The sequence below is a fragment of the Pan paniscus genome, chromosome 9 (genome assembly GCF_029289425.2).
Source record: "Pan paniscus chromosome 9, NHGRI_mPanPan1-v2.0_pri, whole genome shotgun sequence".
NCBI classification, from domain to species: Eukaryota; Metazoa; Chordata; class Mammalia; order Primates; family Hominidae; genus Pan; species Pan paniscus.
In genome coordinates this window covers 77,258,349-77,279,000 of record NC_073258.2, presented here as the reverse complement: position 1 = coordinate 77,279,000, position 20,652 = coordinate 77,258,349, and the positions used below count along the sequence as shown (strand labels likewise).

Here is a 20,652-nt window from a genome sequence, read left to right as displayed (position 1 = left end):
GATGTTTCTTGTTATCAGCGCCATGTCCAGTGCTGCCCAACAGGCATCCTGCTGTCTTCAGCTGTCACTGGCATTGCTGCTTTTCTGCCACAGAAAGTAACAGAGTGGCTCATGATTTAAGCATTGTAGAGGGTTGGAAGGAAAGTAAAGGATGCAGCTGGAAAGTTCTTCCTTTGTCTAACCCTATTGGTGCCACTTGGCCTACTATGCTCTGTGTATGCTCTGTGTATCTCTTCCGTGCTGGTACTCTTTCACCTTCCGCTTCTCAGGGATTTCTCATCACTTTTGTGTTGAGTCCTGAGATTCAGCAACCTCCTTCTTATGGGACATCTCCAGGGTTAAATTGGGAAGTAAGATGATTTGTGTCCTCTTGAATTTAACTCCAAGTGCCATGGTGTATTTTTGTGCCTTTCATTAGCCAGTAAACACTTATAACCCAAAGTTACGATGATTTGGGTAGAAAATAAGCAAAATGATGTATTCTTTTTTCCCTAAGACTCTGTTATAACCTTGGAGTCATTAACAGCTTATTCTGGTTTTCTCATTGTCTGTTTGTTTGAAGAATGTGTACTATATAAAGAATTTATGCTCTTGAAAGAATTAAATTGACTCAGAATAGGCATTTGTATTTGTGAGTCTAAGATGATACACTAGAGGTCAGTTTTTTAAAGATGATTTGTTTTTTTCTTTTTTTTTTCTTGACATTTAGAGTGAAGATGAAATCAGGACACTGAAACAGAAAAAAAGTAAGTGATAGTGTTAATGACTCAACTTCTGAATGCCTTTTAAAAAGGCCTTGACCTGGTAAGGACAAATAAATATGTTCTGTGTTGAAAACCTACCTTGAGAATGAATGTAGGAGTGTGCTCAATTTTGTCCTGTGTTTTGGAATTATCTATGAGACTAAAGTCTAATTTTAGTTTGTCTTTATTGAGTGCTGCAATGCCACACGCTATGCTATATGCAGGCCTCATGGAGGTGACGCCTCCTCTCTCAGTGTGGTAGGGGTGGCAGGCACACAGTGCTCCATTGTAGGGAAGGAAGGGCAACAGTAGAGGCATGCACTGAATCTCTTTTCTGTCCACCCAGTTGTGGTATGTAATAAATTCTTTGTAAATGTTTAAGGACTAAATGCTGTGGGGGCACATAGTGCCATTGTGAGTAGTGGTCACAACAGCCTTTCTGGAGGTGCTGATGTCCAAATTATGTCACCAAAGGACGAGGGCTAGAAGCTGTTTTTCTTCTTGTCAGTTATTAGTTACTCCTCCTCCTCTGTTTCTTCCTCCTATTGCTGTTATTATTAACATAGCATTTTATTGAGTGCTTACTGATGCCGAGTCATTGTTCTAAGTGCTTTACTTGTATTAATTAATTTAATTCTCACAATAGCCGTGAGATAAGTACTGTTATTTCCCTCTTTATGGATGAGGAGATATGGACGTGGGCAAAGAGAGGGAAAGGTATTCTGTGCACGAAACAGGGTGCTGTTTTGGGGAACTACTCTCATTTTAGTGTTGTTAAAGTTTGTGATAACCCATTATGGTTAGAAAATAGCCTAGAGAGGACCCCAGAGGCCAGAACTTGCAGACTTGTGGGCTATTAGCAATAGGAACCACTGAGGGGTTTATAAGTAGGTGATAACAGGGACCTGATCTCCATGGTACATAGAGTACTCTGTTGGATTAGAAAAGGTAACACTGGAGGCATGGAGGCTAGTTGGACTGTCAACTGACCAAATAAAAGTTGAAAGGCCTTGAATTAAGGCAATGGTAGAGAGAGTAAAGGGAATAGATTCAAGGAACTTAAGAAATTTGTATACCTATGACACCTAGAAAAGATGTCCAAAAGAAGAGGGACTTGACTTTTCAGTTTGTACTCTTTGCTCTTTAATGAACTTCTTTTTGAAAAAAATAAAAGCAAGAGAATTAGTACTTATTAATTGGAAGTGGAGAAATAATGGAGGAGAGAGGGAGGGAGCCAGACAGGCAGGCGTCCAGGATAACCTCTTGCTTTCTGGCTTGGGAAGCCTCCCTAGTATAGAACCACTGCTGTGTCACATATAATGAATAGCAGTGTCATCTGATTTGAGGAGGGGTGAAGGAAGGATGCTCCCTGCATTTTTCTGAACCCTTATGAAGCTCTGAAGCATGGCTCACACAGGCTCCGGTCAGACTAGATTTCCCTTTGTACTTGGGCAGCCTGCTTCCCTCTTCTACCTTAGTGCTTGTGCTAGAATAATTCTCACCAACTGAAATGCCCTCCTTGTTCATGTCCCCCTTATTTATCCTTGTCATCAAATGCAACTTCTGAATTTTTGTTTCTCCCCACCGCCCTCCATAGTCTTTTTTCTTTTTGAGACGGAGTCTCACTCTGTTGCCCAGGCTGGAGTGCAGTGGCACGATCTCGGCTAACTATAACCTCTGCCTCCTGGGTTCAGGCAATTGTCCTGCCTCAGCCTCCCGAGTAGCTGGGACTACAGGCATGTGCCACCATGCCCAGCTAATTTTTGTATTTTTAGTAGAGATGGGGTTTCACCATATTGGCCAGGCTGGTCTCAAACTCCTGACCTCGTGATCCACCCACCTCAGCCTCCCAAAGTGCTGGGATTACAGGCGTAAGCCACTGCATCCGGCCCTAGTCTTATGTTCTAAGAACTAGGTTTTAACTGTGCCTCCTCAGATTTGGATTCTTTTCCTGCAGACACCACTGACCTGTATGACTATGGGCAGGGCATTTAGCCTGTAGGGCCTCAGTTTTCCTATCCCCTGTGAAGAGATTAGGCTAAGATGTGTGATATTCTAATACTAGCCCTAAGAGTTACATTAATCTCCTTTATATTATACTGGTTTGTACAGTTGTCCCATCTCCCATATAAATGTGTGGCATAATGGTTTGATAAAAACAGCATCGGCATGGATCTTGGAGCCAGACGCACTTGGATTTCAACTTTACTTCCATTCTTCTAACTGTATTTGTGATCTTGGGCAAGTTACTTAGTGTCCTTGTTTGTCAAGTGGGGCCAATACCACCTGCCTGAACAGAGAGTAATGTGATGCATATAAAATACTAAGCACAGTACCTTAGTAATTAGTTCTGTCCCACTTTGTTTTTCTGAGGGCATGGACTGTCATTCATTACATATGTGGAAAGTCTTGTTAAGTGTATTTTAAAAATTAGGCCGGATGTGGTATCTCACACCTTTAATCCTTGTACTTTGGAGCTGAGGTGGGAGGATCACTTGAGGCCAGGAGTTCAAGACCAGCCTGGGCAACATAGTGAGACTCCCCCCTCTACTTCTTAAAAAAAAAAAATTATTCCTATCTTGTAACAGCATTTACATCTAGGATTAAAATATATCTCTTTACACTGTTTGTCTCTCCCACTAGGATGTGTCTTATCTTAGTGTCTTATTTTAATCTCTGTCCTAGTCTGTGGTCTAGTAAATGCCCTATGAATATTGAATGAATGAGTTTGTGGATTTTAAATATTTAACCAAAGATGTAATATTTTTTGTTGTGTATGGTTTTTCATGAGCCTGTTTGTAAAATTAATTCTTTGTTTTCCAGTTGATGAAACTTCTGAGCAGGAACAAAAACATAAAGAAACCAACAATAGCAATGCTCAGAACCCCAGCGAAGAAGAGGGTGAAGGGCAAGATGAGGACATTTTACCTCTAACCCTTGAAGAGAAGGAAAACAAAGAATACCTAAAATCTCTATTTGAAATCTTGATTCTGATGGGAAAGCAAAACATACCTCTGGATGGACATGAGGCTGATGAAATCCCAGAAGGTCTCTTTACTCCAGATAACTTTCAGGCACTGCTGGAGTGTCGGATAAATTCTGGTGAAGAGGTTCTGAGAAAGCGGTTTGAGACAACAGCAGTTAACACGTTGTTTTGTTCAAAAACACAGCAGAGGCAGATGCTAGAGATCTGTGAGAGCTGTATTCGAGAAGAAACTCTCAGGGAAGTGAGAGACTCACACTTCTTTTCCATTATCACTGACGATGTAGTGGACATAGCAGGGGAAGAGCACCTACCTGTGTTGGTGAGGTTTGTTGATGAATCTCATAACCTAAGAGAGGAATTTATAGGCTTCCTGCCTTATGAAGCCGATGCAGAAATTTTGGCTGTGAAATTTCACACTATGATAACTGAGAAGTGGGGATTAAATATGGAGTATTGTCGTGGCCAGGCTTACATTGTCTCTAGTGGATTTTCTTCCAAAATGAAAGTTGTTGCTTCTAGACTTTTAGAGAAATATCCCCAAGCTATCTACACACTCTGCTCTTCCTGTGCCTTAAATATGTGGTTGGCAAAATCAGTACCTGTTATGGGAGTATCTGTTGCATTAGGAACAATTGAGGAAGTTTGTTCTTTTTTCCATCGATCACCACAACTGCTTTTAGAACTTGACAACGTAATTTCTGTTCTTTTTCAGAACAGTAAAGAAAGGGGTAAAGAACTGAAGGAAATCTGCCATTCTCAGTGGACAGGCAGGCATGATGCTTTTGAAATTTTAGTGGAACTCCTGCAAGCACTTGTTTTATGTTTAGATGGTATAAATAGTGACACAAATATTAGATGGAATAACTATATAGCTGGCCGAGCATTTGTACTCTGCAGTGCAGTGTCAGATTTTGATTTCATTGTTACTATTGTTGTTCTTAAAAATGTCCTATCTTTTACAAGAGCCTTTGGGAAAAACCTCCAGGGGCAAACCTCTGATGTCTTCTTTGCAGCCGGTAGCTTGACTGCAGTACTGCATTCACTCAACGAAGTGATGGAAAATATTGAAGTTTATCATGAATTTTGGTTTGAGGAAGCCACAAATTTGGCAACCAAACTTGATATTCAAATGAAACTCCCTGGGAAATTCCGCAGAGCTCACCAGGGTAACTTGGAATCTCAGCTAACCTCTGAGAGTTACTATAAAGAAACCCTAAGTGTCCCAACAGTGGAGCACATTATTCAGGAACTTAAAGATATATTCTCAGAACAGCACCTCAAAGCTCTTAAATGCTTATCTCTGGTACCCTCAGTCATGGGACAACTCAAATTCAATACGTCGGAGGAACACCATGCTGACATGTATAGAAGTGACTTACCCAATCCTGACACGCTGTCAGCTGAGCTTCATTGTTGGAGAATCAAATGGAAACACAGGGGGAAAGATATAGAGCTTCCGTCCACCATCTATGAAGCCCTCCACCTGCCTGACATCAAGTTTTTTCCTAATGTGTATGCATTGCTGAAGGTCCTGTGTATTCTTCCTGTGATGAAGGTTGAGAATGAGCGGTATGAAAATGGACGAAAGCGTCTTAAAGCATATTTGAGGAACACTTTGACAGACCAAAGGTCAAGTAACTTGGCTTTGCTTAACATAAATTTTGATATAAAACACGACCTGGATTTAATGGTGGACACATATATTAAACTCTATACAAGTAAGTCAGAGCTTCCTACAGATAATTCCGAAACTGTGGAAAATACCTAAGAGACTTTTAAAAATAGGCTTTCTTATATTTGATATTTGGAAGAAAAAGCCGTAAGGTGTATGTAGGCCACTTAATCACTAAATATCTTTGCCTATAGGACTCCATTGAATACATTAGCCATTGATAATCTGCCTGTTTAAATGGCCCCTGTTTGAACTCTCAAGCTTTGAAGACCTACCTGTTCTTCCAGAAGAGAACGTTGAAAGTGCCATGTTTCCTTTTGCGTGATCTCTGTTGATGGCACTCTGGAATTGTTTCAGTTAAGTCATTTTAGACATAGCATTTATTATCACTGTGGATCTCTACTTGTTGGGTGTTATGAATTCTTTGAAGAAATATATTTTGAAGAGGTGTGGGAGGAAGGAATACATTTTATAAAATGTTATAGTGAAGCCCACAATTGACCTTTGACTAATAGGAGTTTTAAGTATGTTAAAAATCTATACTGGACAGTTACAAGAAATTACCGGAGAAAAGCTTGTGAGCTCACCAAACAAGGATTTCAGTGTAGATTTTGTCTTTCTTGAACTTAAAGAAACAAATGACAAAGTTTGAATGGAAAAGCCTGCTGTTGTTCCACATCTCGTTGCTGTTTACATTCCTTTGTGGAGCCTACATCTTCCTAAGCTTTTTAGCAGGTATATGTTGAACACTTCTGTTTCATGGTTGAGACAGAATCAGAGGCCATGGATACTGACAACTGATTTGTCTGTTGTTTTTCTCTGTCTTTTTCCATGACTCTTATATACTGCCTCATCTTGATTTATAAGCAAAACCTGGAAAACCTACAAAATAAGTGTTGTGGTTTATCTAGAAAAATATGGAAAATATTGCTGTTATTTTTGGTGAAGAAAATCAATTTTGTATAGTTTATTTCAATCTAAATAAAATGTGAATTTTGTTTAAAGCTTAGGCACATTTTTTGTGGGGTCAAAACATTCTTGTGTAAATTCTCTTAAACATTTGATAAACAGCTTCACAATTCAAGGTGAGTCTTTTGTATGTGGTTTACTACTTGGGTTACAGAAAAAAAACAATTAAGAAAGTGTTAAATGTAAGGTTCACCCAACTAGGTTTTTTTTTTTTTTTTAAATGTACTGTGTGGGCCCTGATGTAAATTGTCAGAGTTTGTCTTATTGTTGCTGGCTAAAATGAATGCAGAGGTGTTAATGAATTATTTTATGTTGGGAGTAAGTGTTACTTGAGCTTCAGAAACCAGAGTGGTGTGTATTTGCTGGACTGCTGAGAATGATAGCCCACAGTCCATTTCTCTGTCCTAGGAAAGCCCACAGATGTGTCAAATCAGGACACATTATGCATGCGGCTTATCAAAAAGATAACAAGAGTTTATCTTACAGCCAGGGCTCTAAGAGATGCCTCTGTCCTTGGCAGAAAGAACTGATCAAGTTCATGATGGCAGGATGACAATGAAGGAAACACAAAGCTGGTGTTTCAATACATTCATCCTGTTCTTAGGGCCCTTAAGAGTGGTGTGGGGCGGAAAAAAAGAGTGGTGTGACCTTGACAGATTACTTAACCTGGGTCAGTTTCCTCAGCTGTACAACCTACCTTAAGGTTGTGCTATGAGGGTTAATTAATTTATCATCGGTGACCTATTGCTGCTTAACATTACCCCCAAATTTAATGGTTTAAAGAAATACTTTACCATTTCTCACAGTTCTGTGGGTTGGTTGAGTGGTTCTTCTGCTAGTCTCATCTGGGCTGTCTGCATTCAGCTGGGAGGGTGGCTGGGGACTGAATATGATGACTGGGCCTCTCCATGTGGTCTTTTATCTTGTGCTATGTAATGGTGGTCTCAAGAGTACCAGGAAAGCAAAGGCAGTGGCTTCAAAGCCTGGACTCAGTAATTCAGAGCATCACTTTCACCACATTCTTTTAGTCAAAGCAAGTCACTTGGCCAGTCTAGATTCGAAGGAGGAGGAAATAGACTCCTTTTGTTGGGAGGAGCTACAAAATAATGGCCCCCTTTTCAGTCTGCCACAATAATGTATCCAAAAACATTCATGCAACAAGCATTAGTTAAAGATGCCCATCATTTGTTTTTATAATGTATGTATATTCTCTAATTTGGGAGTCTACTGAAAGCTTAAAAACCTAATTTATTAAAAGATGTTTTCAACAAACTGATCTTTGATGGTAGGTTGAATCAGTGCACTGATGAAACAGGTTGTCTTTTGCAAGATGAGATAATTTAGAAAGTGGTAGGTGTCATGACCATTCCACAAATATAAGTTGAATGCTTACTGTGTGCCAGGCTCCTTGGCTAAGTGCTGGCAATACCCAGTGCATTTTCTGACTCACCAAGCTTACAGCCTAGAGTTGGCCCACAGTTGGCCCATAAGTACATACAATTGTACGTACTTATAACTATAACTACACACACACAAACTTCATAGACTTCAGTAAATCCGATTTATTGAAATTAAAGGAAAGGAAAATAACATATAGAGTATCCACAAAAGCCTTGTACAGTTTTTTAAAAATAAGGTCTGTATCATATCTAAATAGTTTGCAAATGTACTAGGAAAGACATTCAAGATTTAGCATATCTAATCAGAGGAATTTTTGCTTTTGACATATCTCTTTTTTTTGGAAAAAAAAAGTTACACAGTTGAAGCCTGATGTAGGATGTGTGACCTGTGAGGTAAGTGGGAACAAACGCTTTATTAATAATTCTATGTAATTTTCAGTTAATTCTTAGAATAATTCCTGCGAAGTAAGTAGTAGTTGGTTGGGTTGAAAGAGCCTTCCTTCTGAGACCAGTTCCTCTGCAGTAACTTAGTTGGATCAGGTTTATTTCTGTTTGATAGGGGCAGCCACTTTTAAGTGCTATTTTAAGTAAGTCATAAAACAGGAAAATTGTACTTGCAGTGTTACTTTAGAGCTTACAAAGCACTTTGATCTCATTCAAGTTCTCAGAAAAATTCAGACAGGTATTAACCTCCTTTTATCAGTTGAGAAATCATGTTCACAGCGATGAATTAATTGCCTCAAATTAAATGGCAAGTAAGTGCCAGAGGCAGGTACTTCAGTCCAGTGCTTCGATATTAAAATTGATTGTGAAAGCCACTTCATTCTTAAGGTTTGTAAAAGGAATATTTGCTTTAGGAATAGTTTCCTTTTATGTTCTTGCTTTATCCATTGCCAGCTTTCAGCACAGCATCTCTAAAATGCACTCATTATAGTCGACATGGGTTTCTTGCAAAGAAAAAAAAAATGGAGCCTGAAACTTCTGAGACTTTACAAACTGGGTGTAGAAATGCTGCCACCTTTGTTTGGCTGCCAAGACATTACCACAGAGGACTAGATCCAGGTCCATTTATTTCATGAGAGTGGATGCAGCTGTCTTGCCATAATCAAATGCTTCTCTGTAGCCAGCTTTTTGTGGCCAGAAAAAGTAAAGTAATTTTTAGTACAGATTAGCATAAAAATATCCACAAGATCAGTTTCAGGAAACAATTCCTAGCTTAGAAGTAACAATAAGTGTGATCTATAGGTTGGCCAAATGGCAGTTAATTTCCAGACCTTTTTAAAATGCCCCTTATTTCTCACCATGAATACTATGTAAATAGAATACACTACCTGCCACTGTATTTAGTTTCATAAATTATTTGGACAGGGTGAACAACAGACTTCAAAACTATGTAGAGGTAGTAAATCTCCTTTTTAATGAGTTTGAATTTACAGTAGTAGTTTAAACATCTGGAAGTTTAAAGTCTTAATTCATTCCAAATGTTCAACAAGGATATACTTTAAAGAGGATATTGTAATTGAGGGATCAAGAAAACTGTTGACTCAATCTGAGGCCTTTCTACTTTTCTCTGTATACATTAATCACATACAACTTGAGAGGTTGACCGTTCAAAAAGAGAAGAGATGGACCCAAATATCCAAGTTGGCATTCTTATATGAGTAAATTTTAAGAGTATAGTTATAACAAAGGTGAAGTTTAAATGTTGGTACACATCTAAGGATGCAGCCAGATAGTGCTGCTGTGTTCTATGCTTCTTATGGATATGAGGAGGTTTTTTTGAATTGTTATGAAAGCTGGACTTAGAGGAGTCAAAACTTTTGACTTCTAAATTGTAATTTTGATTAATGCATCTCGTAACCCAAGATTCTGATGTGAAGCCAGCACCTAGCATGAGACCAAGCATTCCTTTAGTGCACACTTACTGAGTTTCTACTGGATGCTTGTTAGGTGTCAGTTTTCTCACACCAAAACAGGGTTGTGGCAGCAGCAGTCGTCATTGTCCACAGCGGCAGCTGCTGTTAACGGTGCTCAGTATATGCCATCTATGTGCAAAACACTTTTACCTATAGTGTCTCATTTAAACTTCTCTACTTTATGAAGAAGGTACTATTATCCCCATTTTACAGGTGAAAATCTCAGAATCAGAAGGTCGCACAGCTAGTGAAAGGTAAATCCAGAATCCCAACATGATATAATGATTTGCAGATCTAATTTGTTGTTAATTGTATTTGCTTCTCATTCTAATTTTGAATATCATATTGAAAACCTATGTTGCTCAGTCTGTTTGGCATCAGGCACAAGGCTGTCATGGATACAAATGTGAATGACATACAGCCCATGCCATGGATACACAGGAGAATAAGATTGACCCCCGGCCCCCAGTAAGCTGAGTCACATGGGAGAGCCAAACAAGCAAGCTGGAGTCTGCCAGGATCAGGTCTAAAGGTAGGGTAACCCTATAATTGATGGTCTTAACCAAAGCACTTTCGAGCATGTAAGGGGGCACTATTAATAGTTATGCCAGACAACAGATAAAACAGACTGTCTACAGCGCGCCACAAATTTTGTTCACCATAGTTAGAGGTAAACTCGGTGTGAGGGGAGTACAGTGGAGAGTACCCTGACTGACCAGAGACAATGCCCTGGATCAACAGAGTGCAGCATGTGTAGTGTGTTGTCACCCTCACAGGCCTTAGTCTAGATGCCAGTTCCCCTAAGGGCTTCCTCAGCCCTGAAATCTGGGTCGGGGGGTCCTTACATGTGCTTCCAGGTTTGCCCGGCTCTGCCACTGGATGAAAGCTGTGTGAGAACCTGTGTGGCTGTGAGGTGTCTCCCAGTTTGCAGCTCAGAGTAGTAGACAGCATTGAATATAGGAGGTCAAAGAGGTAGGCAACAGCCTTTGCAGAAAGACAGCATTGAATATAGGAGGTCAAAGAGGTAGGTAACAGCCTTTGCAGAAACCTATAAAAACAGCAATATTTGTTTCCCCACATATTACCTCATTAAGTTAATGAGTGATGATGGTGTATAAAACTAAGCCAAATTCACCACCATCATTGCCAATATAGGTCCAGTTGAAACATGTTTGAAGCCACTGAGAAACTGGCATTTGCTAACAGTAGTTGGACCTTTGAAAATGGTGTGTACTGTGCAACTTTATGACCCCAAGTATTAGGTTAGTCTCTCACTTCCTTCTCAGTGAAAATGTAGCTTTTTATCTTAGTATTACAAGTATACCCATATAATGTGTGATTCATCCTCCGTCCCCCCCACCACACACACACAAAAAACAACTGTGATATTCAGCATGCTATTTCAGGTTGTTAAGGTACCTGATACGTAAGTAATACATCTTCCTCACACCAGTATTACACACATTGAACTGTAAATTCTTCATAGTGGTAGAGTTTTAGAGCTGGAAGGAGTTGTGGAAACTGTAGACAACTCATTTGACAGAGTACCGGAGAGGACGGCTTGCTCAGAATCACACTGCTTGGTGATGGCAGAGGCTGGGGGTGAGCAGAAGTGTCCTCCCTCACTCAGTGCTGTGCTCTGTCACACCACACAGACGCAACTCAAGATGGAAAACCTGAAAGAATCATTTCTTGGCAGGTGAGCAGTGTCTGCCCTTTAAATTGTTATTAGTGTAAATGGTAATCCCGTAAGTATGTCATCTTTATAGGAGAGAGATTTATTAAACAGGCCAGGGTCTGGGGTTTTTGGCACCATTTCTGTTTTGTGTTACAGTAAAATTTGGTTTTAAAAATATTTGGTATTGCTTATATCTTTTTTGGCAAATTCCTATTCTTGGTATGATTGTTTTTCTTTAGAAGAGTACATGTGATTAGATTGTAGATTTGCAAAGCCTTTATTTCCTAAAAGAGATGTTGAAAGCTTTCTTTATAATTGGGTTTGTGGAATTTGGACTTCCTTTTATTAATAGCAGCTGCTATATATTGAGCACTTACTATGTACCAAGCATCGTTTTAGGTACTTTGTATCAGTCATTTAGGTCACAATAATCAGATATTACTATCGCCATTTTGGGGATAGACAAGAGAGCAAATGGCTTGTCCAAAACCACTCAGTGGTAGAGTGGGATTCAGACCCTAACCAACTTGATTCTGGTAGACTAGGCTGCTCCTCAAAGAGGAAATACCCACCTTTTTACAAATGAGTATGGAAAGACTAGGGGGAAAGTACACCAAAATACCAGTTTGTCTCCAGGCGGTGGGACTATGAGGAATTATAACTTCCCGTCTTTGACATTTCAATTTTTCAAATTTTCTATTATATATATAGCCATCTTGAAAAAGATTAAATAGCATTCTGAAATAGAAAATTCAAGATTACTTCATGAAAACATTTTTCTTCCAGAATATTTGTTACTACTTTTCCAGTTCCATTTAACACACGTCATGCCAGGTATTATGCTAGGTGTTCTGGCTGCAAAGATGAGACGTTGACCCTGTTGGCAAACTTAGACTGCTAATTCTTCAGGACCCAGCTCAAGTGTCCTATAACCAGTGTACCCTTATGTCTGGCCCTCAGTTCTCACCCCCTCTCCTGTTCCCTGCCTAGTCCAAACCATCATCATCTCTCACTTTATCGTTCCCTACAAGGTTATTTTCCACCCAACAGGCAGAGTGATCGCGTGGACCTCCTTTTCTCAGACCCCCACACTTAGACCAGAATCCAAGCTCCTGACCATGACTCTTAAGGCCCTATGTGAGCTGGTCTATGCCAACTTCTGGACCTTCTTCATTCTGCCCAGCTATTAATGGTGGTCTTTTGGTTTCATCTACTTGCCAAGCTCATTGAGAGAAGCTTGTTCAAGGCCTTTACACTTGATGTGCCTTGAAAGCTGTTGACCCAGTTAGCTTCTAGCTCATTTTTTATACCATTCAGGTCTTTGCTGAAATATTCTCCACGGAGAAGTTTTCTCAGACTACCCTTTCAAAACTAGCCTACCTTTCCTGGAAATAATGGGTCTTCCCACACTAGTATATAAGTTCTACAAAGGCTGGGACTTTGTCCTATTTACTGGTTGTATTCCAAATGTGTAAAACAGGACCTGGCATATAATAGTTGCTCCATACTTGTTGAACAAATGGTGGGTTCTAGGGCCAATGGGAAATTCAGAGTGGCTAGAGGATTGGAGGGGAGGAAAGCAACCAAAGTGAGGATAGAAAGGGATTTAGGGGCCAATCCATGAAAACCTAGGAAGCCCTGCTGAGGAGTTGGCCCTGCTCATGTGACCTGGTCATAGAAACAGTGCCCTTCGCAGGTGAGATGCATATGGCAGAGTACAGCCTGTAGTTTCTGAGCGTGTTTAGCAAGTGAGAGAAGAGACCAGGTGCAGTGGCTCACGCCTGTGATCCCAGCACTTTGGGAGGCTGAGGCAGGCAGATCACCTGAGGTCAGGAGTTTGAGACCAACCTGGCCAACATGGTGAAACCTCGTCTCTACTAGAAATACAAAAATTAGCCGGGCATGGTAGGTAGGCACCTGTAATCCCAGCTACTCAGGAGGCTGAGGCAGGAGAATCGCTTGAATCCGGGAGGCAATGGTTGGAGTGAGCCGAGATCATGCCACTGCACTCCAGCCTGGGCAACAAGAGCGAAACTGTCAAAAAAAAAAAAAAGTGAGACAACACAATCAAAAAGCAAACCTCACATTGGCCACTGTTAATCATAATTAATAACGTCTGTGATATGTATAGTCTTTCTTCCAATGTGTTCCAAGTCTCGAGACGTGATCCCTTTGGCCCCCAGGCCCCTGCCACAATAACAACCTTGGCATGCGACTCACCACCCTCTGCTGCCATATAATACCCTCCTATTTATCACCCGTCTTACCCCTTCCTTTCCAAGTGAAATAATTTATGCCTTATTTTTTCTTCTCTTCCTTCCCTGCTCAAACCACAACCCATATAATTTTCATTGCCCTCTTTAGAACCTGCTTGTGTCTCAGCTCCTGCCTTTTTATACAGAAGGGGAGCCAACCTGAAACAGTATGGATGAAGAGATGCGCATTTTTAAATCACCCTCCATACATAGTGGCATCTTCTTCTGGACTGCATTCTTTTCCAGCGTACAGTCTCCTTGAAAGATAGATGACTAAATCCTTGTGCCTTAAAATTATTAGCAGTCTTAGTGCTCATTTGAGGTTAAATTCCCTACCCATAGCATGAGATTTATCCATGTGCTTAAATAATAGAATTAAAGGATTGATTCTGCTGTGCTTCATATAATGATGCTTACACTTAGGAAGGAATATAATATTTATTGTGTGCCTCCTGTATGCCAGGCACTGTGGACCCACAATTTGATGAGGCTGATATATTATTCCCATGGGAGAACTGAATTTCAGGATCATTTGCCTGAGGTCCGTGTCTGCCCAAAGCCAGAGGCAGTGCTCTTTGCACTGCACCACACAGCCAGCCTCAATCCCACAGCACTCGAAGGTGCACCAAGAGTTTGCACAGATGTCTTGTCATTTCAGTCCTCGTAACAGCCTATAAGATGGCAGTGTCATCCCCAGGTGGCTTGCCAAAATGCAGCACTGCTGGGATGGACTTTATGTCTCTTTTCCTCCAGCTCTGTGGCTTGCTTTCTTTCTTCCTTGTTTGTTTTTTGTTTTTGAGACAGAGTCTCACTCTGTCACCCAGACTGGAGTGCAGTGATGTGATCACGGCTCACTGCAGCTTCTGCCTTCTGGGCTCAAACGATCCTCTCACCCAGCCTCTCTAGTTGCTGGGACAAAAGATGTAAGCCATCACTCCCTGCTAATTTTTGTATTTTTTGTAGAGAGAAGGTTTTGCCATGTTGCCCAGGCTGGTCTTGAACTCCTGAACTCAAAGGATCCACCTGCCTCAGCCTCCTTAAGTGCTGGGATTACAGGCGTGAGACACTGCGCCTGGCCAGCTCTGTAGCTTTCTGATTTGGAGTCTGGTGCATAGGGTCCTGGTGCATGTCACTGTGGTGGGTGGAGGGATTTGAATCTGGCTCTTCAAGAGAGCATTGGTGGGAGATGCTGGAGGAGCCACAGCCCGTGTGACATCAATAAGAGCAGAGACATGGGCCTAGAAGAGGCTGTTGTCCCTTTCCTGCTGAAGGAAGTGTAGAGAAGTGTGGCCGGGACCTGGAAGCATCAGAGTGAGAAAAGGGTCAGGGTTGGACAAAACAGCAGCAAGGAACCAGAGAAAGCAACAAGGAGGGTATCGGGACACCCCATCTAAATGCTGTCACTTTGAAGTGGTGGGGCCTTGGGTAAACCACTTCACCTCTCTGAGCTCATGTATTACAGTTTTTATTGTGGAGTCTGTGGGCAAACCTCATCACATCCTGGAATGCCACTTTCTCCAAGGAAAGGTCTGGCTAACCTGACTGCTCACCAGCTGATTGTGGTTAACTATCCCACAACAAGCATGAAATATTGGTGTGAAGAACCCAGAGACTCACTTATTTTCCCCACCCTTCCACTGACCTTGAGAGAGATGTTGGGCAGATTGCCACCCCTCTCTGGGCCTGTCTCCTCATCTGTAAAGCAAGGATGCTAACATATCTCATGATGAAGGAGAAAGCATTTAATCAGCTATATACAATATTGTTACTAAAATGCTCTGACAGAAAAAAGGCTTCTAGACGAAATTAGAACAGGGTGAGATATGTGCCAAGGGGACCTAGAAAGGCTTCTTGGAGGAGTGTGGTGTGAACTAGGTCACAAAGACTGGATAGGTCAGCAGGTAAGGATGCAGAACTGGTGTGGATGGCTAGGGCAGAGGACCGGTGTCCTATCAGAACAGGAGGGCTACTGCTGTGTCTCTTTCCTTCCATCTGACTCCATCAGCATCCTCCACTCTCACAGCTCAAGCCTGTGAGTCTCAATTCTAAGAGGCTATTGGTGGAGACACATTTTCAATTACATAATAGCTTTTAGGGGAATAAAAAATATTTCAACTATAAACATACACTAGTTTTATGTTGCATCTCAATTTCAAAACCATTAAACTGTGGGGATAAAATGTATCTTAGAATTGAAAAAATACAGTTATCTCACATCAGAATGAATACTACCAAAAAAAGTCATGTGGACTTTGGAACCAATGTTCAAGTTTCTGTTCTGTCACATACTAGCTTTGTTATTCTGGGCAAGTCACTTGATTTATCTAGGCATCAGTGCATTTTTAAATGGTCTATAAACTGGGCATAGGAGGTGAGCAGTTAAGGTTGTTTGAGTCTGAATATTGGTTCATTTTGGGAAGAGGTCTCCAGGAACATATTTTGTCAAATTATGGGTTGCCATTGAATAACTATATGTTGTCATTTTTAGAATAGCATAACACAGACCAACGGTTCTCAACTGGGGGTGATTTTGCCCCACCCCCACCCCCCAGTGACATTCGGCAATATCTGGAGGCATTTTTGATTGTCACAACCGTGGTGCAAGGAAGTGGTACTGGCTTCTAGTGAGTAGAGGCCAGGGATGCTGCCGAGCATCCCACAGCCCCACAACAAGCATCATCTGGCCCAAAATTCCCATAAAGGTTAGGAAACCCTGACATTGAGATGAAGAACATAGATTGTGGAGCCTAACTGCCTTGATTTGAACCCTAGTTCTGCCATCTCTAGCTGTGTATCCTTGAGTCAGTTGCTTCACTTCTGTCCTTCAGCATCTTCATCTGGGAAAGGAATAATAACTGTCTTCCACGTTACAGTGGCTGTGTGGATTACTAGGACCTACTGCAGGTGGAGCATTTCAAGCAGAGGCTGGCATCCAGGAGGCACTCAGTGTCAACTCTTATTTCAAGTACTCAGTGAGCACTAGACTTGGTGAAACTACCTGGTGATCAGAACCAAGACTTCAGATAAGATACTTATCTCCGTGAGCCAAAGTTTCTCCAGCTGTAAAAAAAAAACAAAAACAAAACAACAAAAAAACACGTTTCAGGGATCAAATGAAATCAAGAATATGATAGCACTAGGGAAACAGTGGAAAATCTTACAGATACACTTGTATCATTATTATTGCCTCAAACTATCCAGTAAGAGAATGTTCTGGGGTGAAGCAATAAACTCTCCCGGGCCAGGCTGTAACTCAGCAGAAGGGACAGCCAGAGAGAGGAGGTGCTCAGAGCAGCACGTTGCAGGCCCAGTCCTTAAGTGCATCCTCAGCTGTGAGTCCAGGAAGTCGCCTTTATTGCTCTGTTATGTGCAAACTGCGCCCCAGCTTCACATACCACTTTCCCCAAAGGAGCGCTTGGCAAACCAGCATACACGCCTGCTCTGCAGACTCTAAACTCAGGGAAAAACAACAGCATAGATGGAAAGAGAGTGCTCTATAAGCCTTTGGCCAGGGATCTCTTCCTGCTCCACCTCTGTCTTCTCTGGCCCCAGTTTTCTGAGCTCTTGAATGAAGGAACTAGATTGCTGGCCTGAACTCCAAGGCCTACTGGAGCCCTCGTTCTAACCACACAGAACTGAGTGAGGATTTTTATTATCTTTAATAGGGAACAATTATATAGCAGGGACTGTGTCTATCAGTTTACATAAATAAAGTTGTGTTGGCGGGGTGTGGTGGCTCATGCCTGTAATCCCAGCACTTTGGGAGGCTGAGGTGGGAGGATTGTTTGAGGCCAGGAGTTCGAGACCAGCCTGGCCAACAAAGCGAGACCTTGTCACTAAAAAAAAAAATTTTTTTAAGTTATGTCTCAGAAGCACCTCGTGAAACATTGGGTATTATGGCCATATTGTTGATACCACTGAGGCTCAGAGACGCTGAGCCCAGAATGCATAGAGCAAGATCCACATCACTCACCCAACACACTGCAGTACCCCAAGCCAGAACATGCAAAGATTTTGGCAAACACTAGGCACTTAATACTGTTAATTGAGTTTAATGAATGAATACAAGGGGAAATCACAAAGTAGTTTGTTCCTCATTGAGCTCTGTCCACCCCATCTCTCACCACATCATCTCCTCTCCTTGTCTCAGCTCCCAGTGCCCACTAACTCTTGGAAGAGCTCTGCACCCTCTCAGCAGCAAGTAAAACTGTTTTTTGGGGGGTGGGGGCTGGAGTCTCGCTTTGTCGCCAGGCTGGAGTGCAGTGGCACGATCTCGGCTCACTGCAACCTCTGCCTCCCGGGTTCAAGCGATTCTCCTGCCTTAGCCTGCTGAGTAGCTGGGACTACAGACACCCGCCACCATGCCCAGCTAATTTTTGTACTTTTAGTAGAGACGGGGTTTTGCCATGTTGGTCAGGCTGGTTTTGAACTCCTGACCTCAGGTGATCCGCCCACCTTGGACTCCCAAAGTGCTAGGATTACAGGTGTGAGCCACTGTTCCCAGCCAGTAAAACTGTTCTTAGGGACCTTCAGTGACAACTATAGAGAACTGTCCTTCTCACTATTCTATTTGGTGAGGCTGCTCTGTGCCAAGCCCTGAGTGGGCTTGAGGACACAGACCTGAGTCATCCCTGACACTTGATTTGAGGGAAGTTCATATCTGTGGGAGGTGGGTGGGAGTGAGTGGGAGACTGATGAGAAAACCGGCTAGTTACAAGATGGCACAATAAAAGCAATCCTTGAAGGGGAAAGGCTCAGGAAAGCCTTCCCTGGAGTGGGAGGAGGGGGGCAGGCGGAGGTGCAGTGAGGCTTTTAAAATTTGCACACCTGTATTTGACATGGACTGGGCCACAGCTGCCCCCTCCCATCATCCCAACTTATCCTACATTCAGTGTCCTGACACCACATGATGGAAAACTAAAAAACAGTCTCTGTCTAGCAGCTCAGAATCAGGACTGGGGAAAAGGAGGAAAGTAACTGCTGCTAGGGACCTACTATAGGCCAGGCACTTTAATCTGCTTTAACTTAAAACTAGCCTGTGAGATAGATAGACCCATTGTAGAGTTAGGAGGAAATGAGGTTCAAAGAGGTTAGACAATTTGCTGACGTGACGGTTCCAGAGGAAATTGCTTATAAGGATAAGTAGGTCAGGCCACGTGCTGTGGCTCATGCCTGTAATCCCAGTACTTTGGGAGGTTGAGGTAGGCTGATCACTTGAGCCCAGCAGTTTGAGACCAGCCTGGGCAACATGGTGAGACCTTGTCTCCATTAATTTTTTTTTTTAATTACCTAGGCATGGTGGTGCACTTGTGTGGTCCCAGCTACTAGGGAGGCTGAGGTGGGAGGATCACCTGAGCCCAGGAGGTCCAGGTTGTGGTGAGCCATGATTGTGCCACTGCTCTCCAGCCTGGGTGACAGTGAGACCCTGTCTCAAAAAAATAAAAATAAATAAAAAATAAATGAGGATAAGCAGGTCAATAGGCCTCCCCATTTTGGGTCCTTTTGGAGGTCCACCCTCCTATGGCCCCTGAGAGGGGCAGTATAGGGGTGTCCAGTGAGCTGCAGAATCTGGGTGGGAAGTGAGTACAGCCCAGTTTCCACAGAGCCCTACCAGTTTCTCTGGTCAAACTAATTCAGGTGCCCTCTCCTCTGGAGTGCCCATGGGGATGGTCTAAAGGACAAGAACAGGCAATGCAGCAAGACACTCCTAGATCACTGTCCAGTGGTGGCAGAGACTTGGTGGCAGTGTTCTCATTCTCAGAAAAGAATGAGAGACCAAGGGGAAGGCTGAGGAGAGGGACCTTTCACCTGTTTCTGGGGGCTGCCCAAGAGCCACCAACAGGCTACTGTGGGAACCTCAGTCCAACCTGTAGAGCTCAAGCTCCTGCCTAAACCACCCACAATGAGTAGAATTGTGGACAGGAATAGCAAACTACTGCATGCCACCACTCATTAACCCGGTCACAATCACTCCCAATGATCTAATTCTCCACTTCCCCATCCACCTATCACTTCCTCCTCCCTCCTTTCAGTCATTCCCCTATTGCACTCAGTAATTTATTTCTTTCAATGAGTGGGGACACCCGTCAGGCACCTCAAGCACTTTGTTAGGATCCAAGAAGCCTTCATCATGGTGCAAAAAGCATGAGATTCAACCCTTGACAGATGACATAGAACTTTGGCAGAGAGAAACGAGTTAAAACAAAAGCAGTCCCGATGGAAAGAATGGTGGGAACTAAGGCAGAGAAGTATTAAAGTCTAGGAGAAATGTTGGTGATCATTTGTCATTTACTTTGTCATTTACTTTGACAGAGCAGTGTTTCCCAGGAATGTTTGACCATGGAGAATCTCAGATCAGTGGCCTGAGGAATGCACTTCAGGAAAAGCTGGGAGGTGTGTGTGTGTGTGTGTGTGTGTGTGTGTGAATAGGAAGGTGAGGGCATTTGTACTTGCTTCTGGAGGTGGTGATCTCCAACATCTAATACACAGAATACTAGTCCTCAGGGATGCTGTATTAGTCTATTCTTGCATTGCTGTAAAGAACTACCTGAGACTGGGTAATTTATAAAGAAAAGTGGTTTAATCAGCTCATGGTTCCACATGCTGTACAGGAAGCATGGCTGGGAGGCCTTAGGAAACTTACAATCATAGTGGAAGGCAAAGAGGAAGTAGGCACATCTTACATGGCTGTAGCAGGAGGAAGAGAGAGAGGAAAGGGGGAGGTGCTATGCACTTTCAAAAAACCAGATCTCATGACAACTCTGTCACAAGACAGCACTGGAGTCATGTGCCTAAATCATTAGAAACCACCCCCATGATTCAGTCAACTCCCACAAGCCTTCCCCTCCAACACTGGATTATAATTCAACATGAGATCTGGGTGGAGACACAGAGCCAAACTATCATTCTGCCCCTGGCCCCTCCCAAATCTCATGTCCTCACACTTCAAAACACAATAATTCCTTCTCAATAGTTCCCTAAGTTTTAACTCAAAAGTCCACAATCCAAATTCTCATCTGAGACAAGGCAAATC

General features: G+C 42.4%; 1 protein-coding gene across 1 annotated transcript in view; it reads left to right on the top strand.

The window, feature by feature from the left end:
• The window catches only part of THAP12 (THAP domain containing 12), a 31,204-nt gene extending 24,799 nt beyond the window's left edge, over positions 1 to 6,405 (top strand). Inside the window, exons 4-5 of the mRNA XM_034933397.4 lie at positions 710 to 746; positions 3,567 to 6,405. Of these exons, the coding sequence (XP_034789288.1) occupies positions 710 to 746; positions 3,567 to 5,497 (1,968 nt within the window). The 3' untranslated portion in view covers positions 5,498 to 6,405. The remainder of the gene's footprint in view (positions 1 to 709; positions 747 to 3,566) is intronic.
• The last annotated feature ends 14,247 nt before the right edge of the window (positions 6,406 to 20,652 follow it).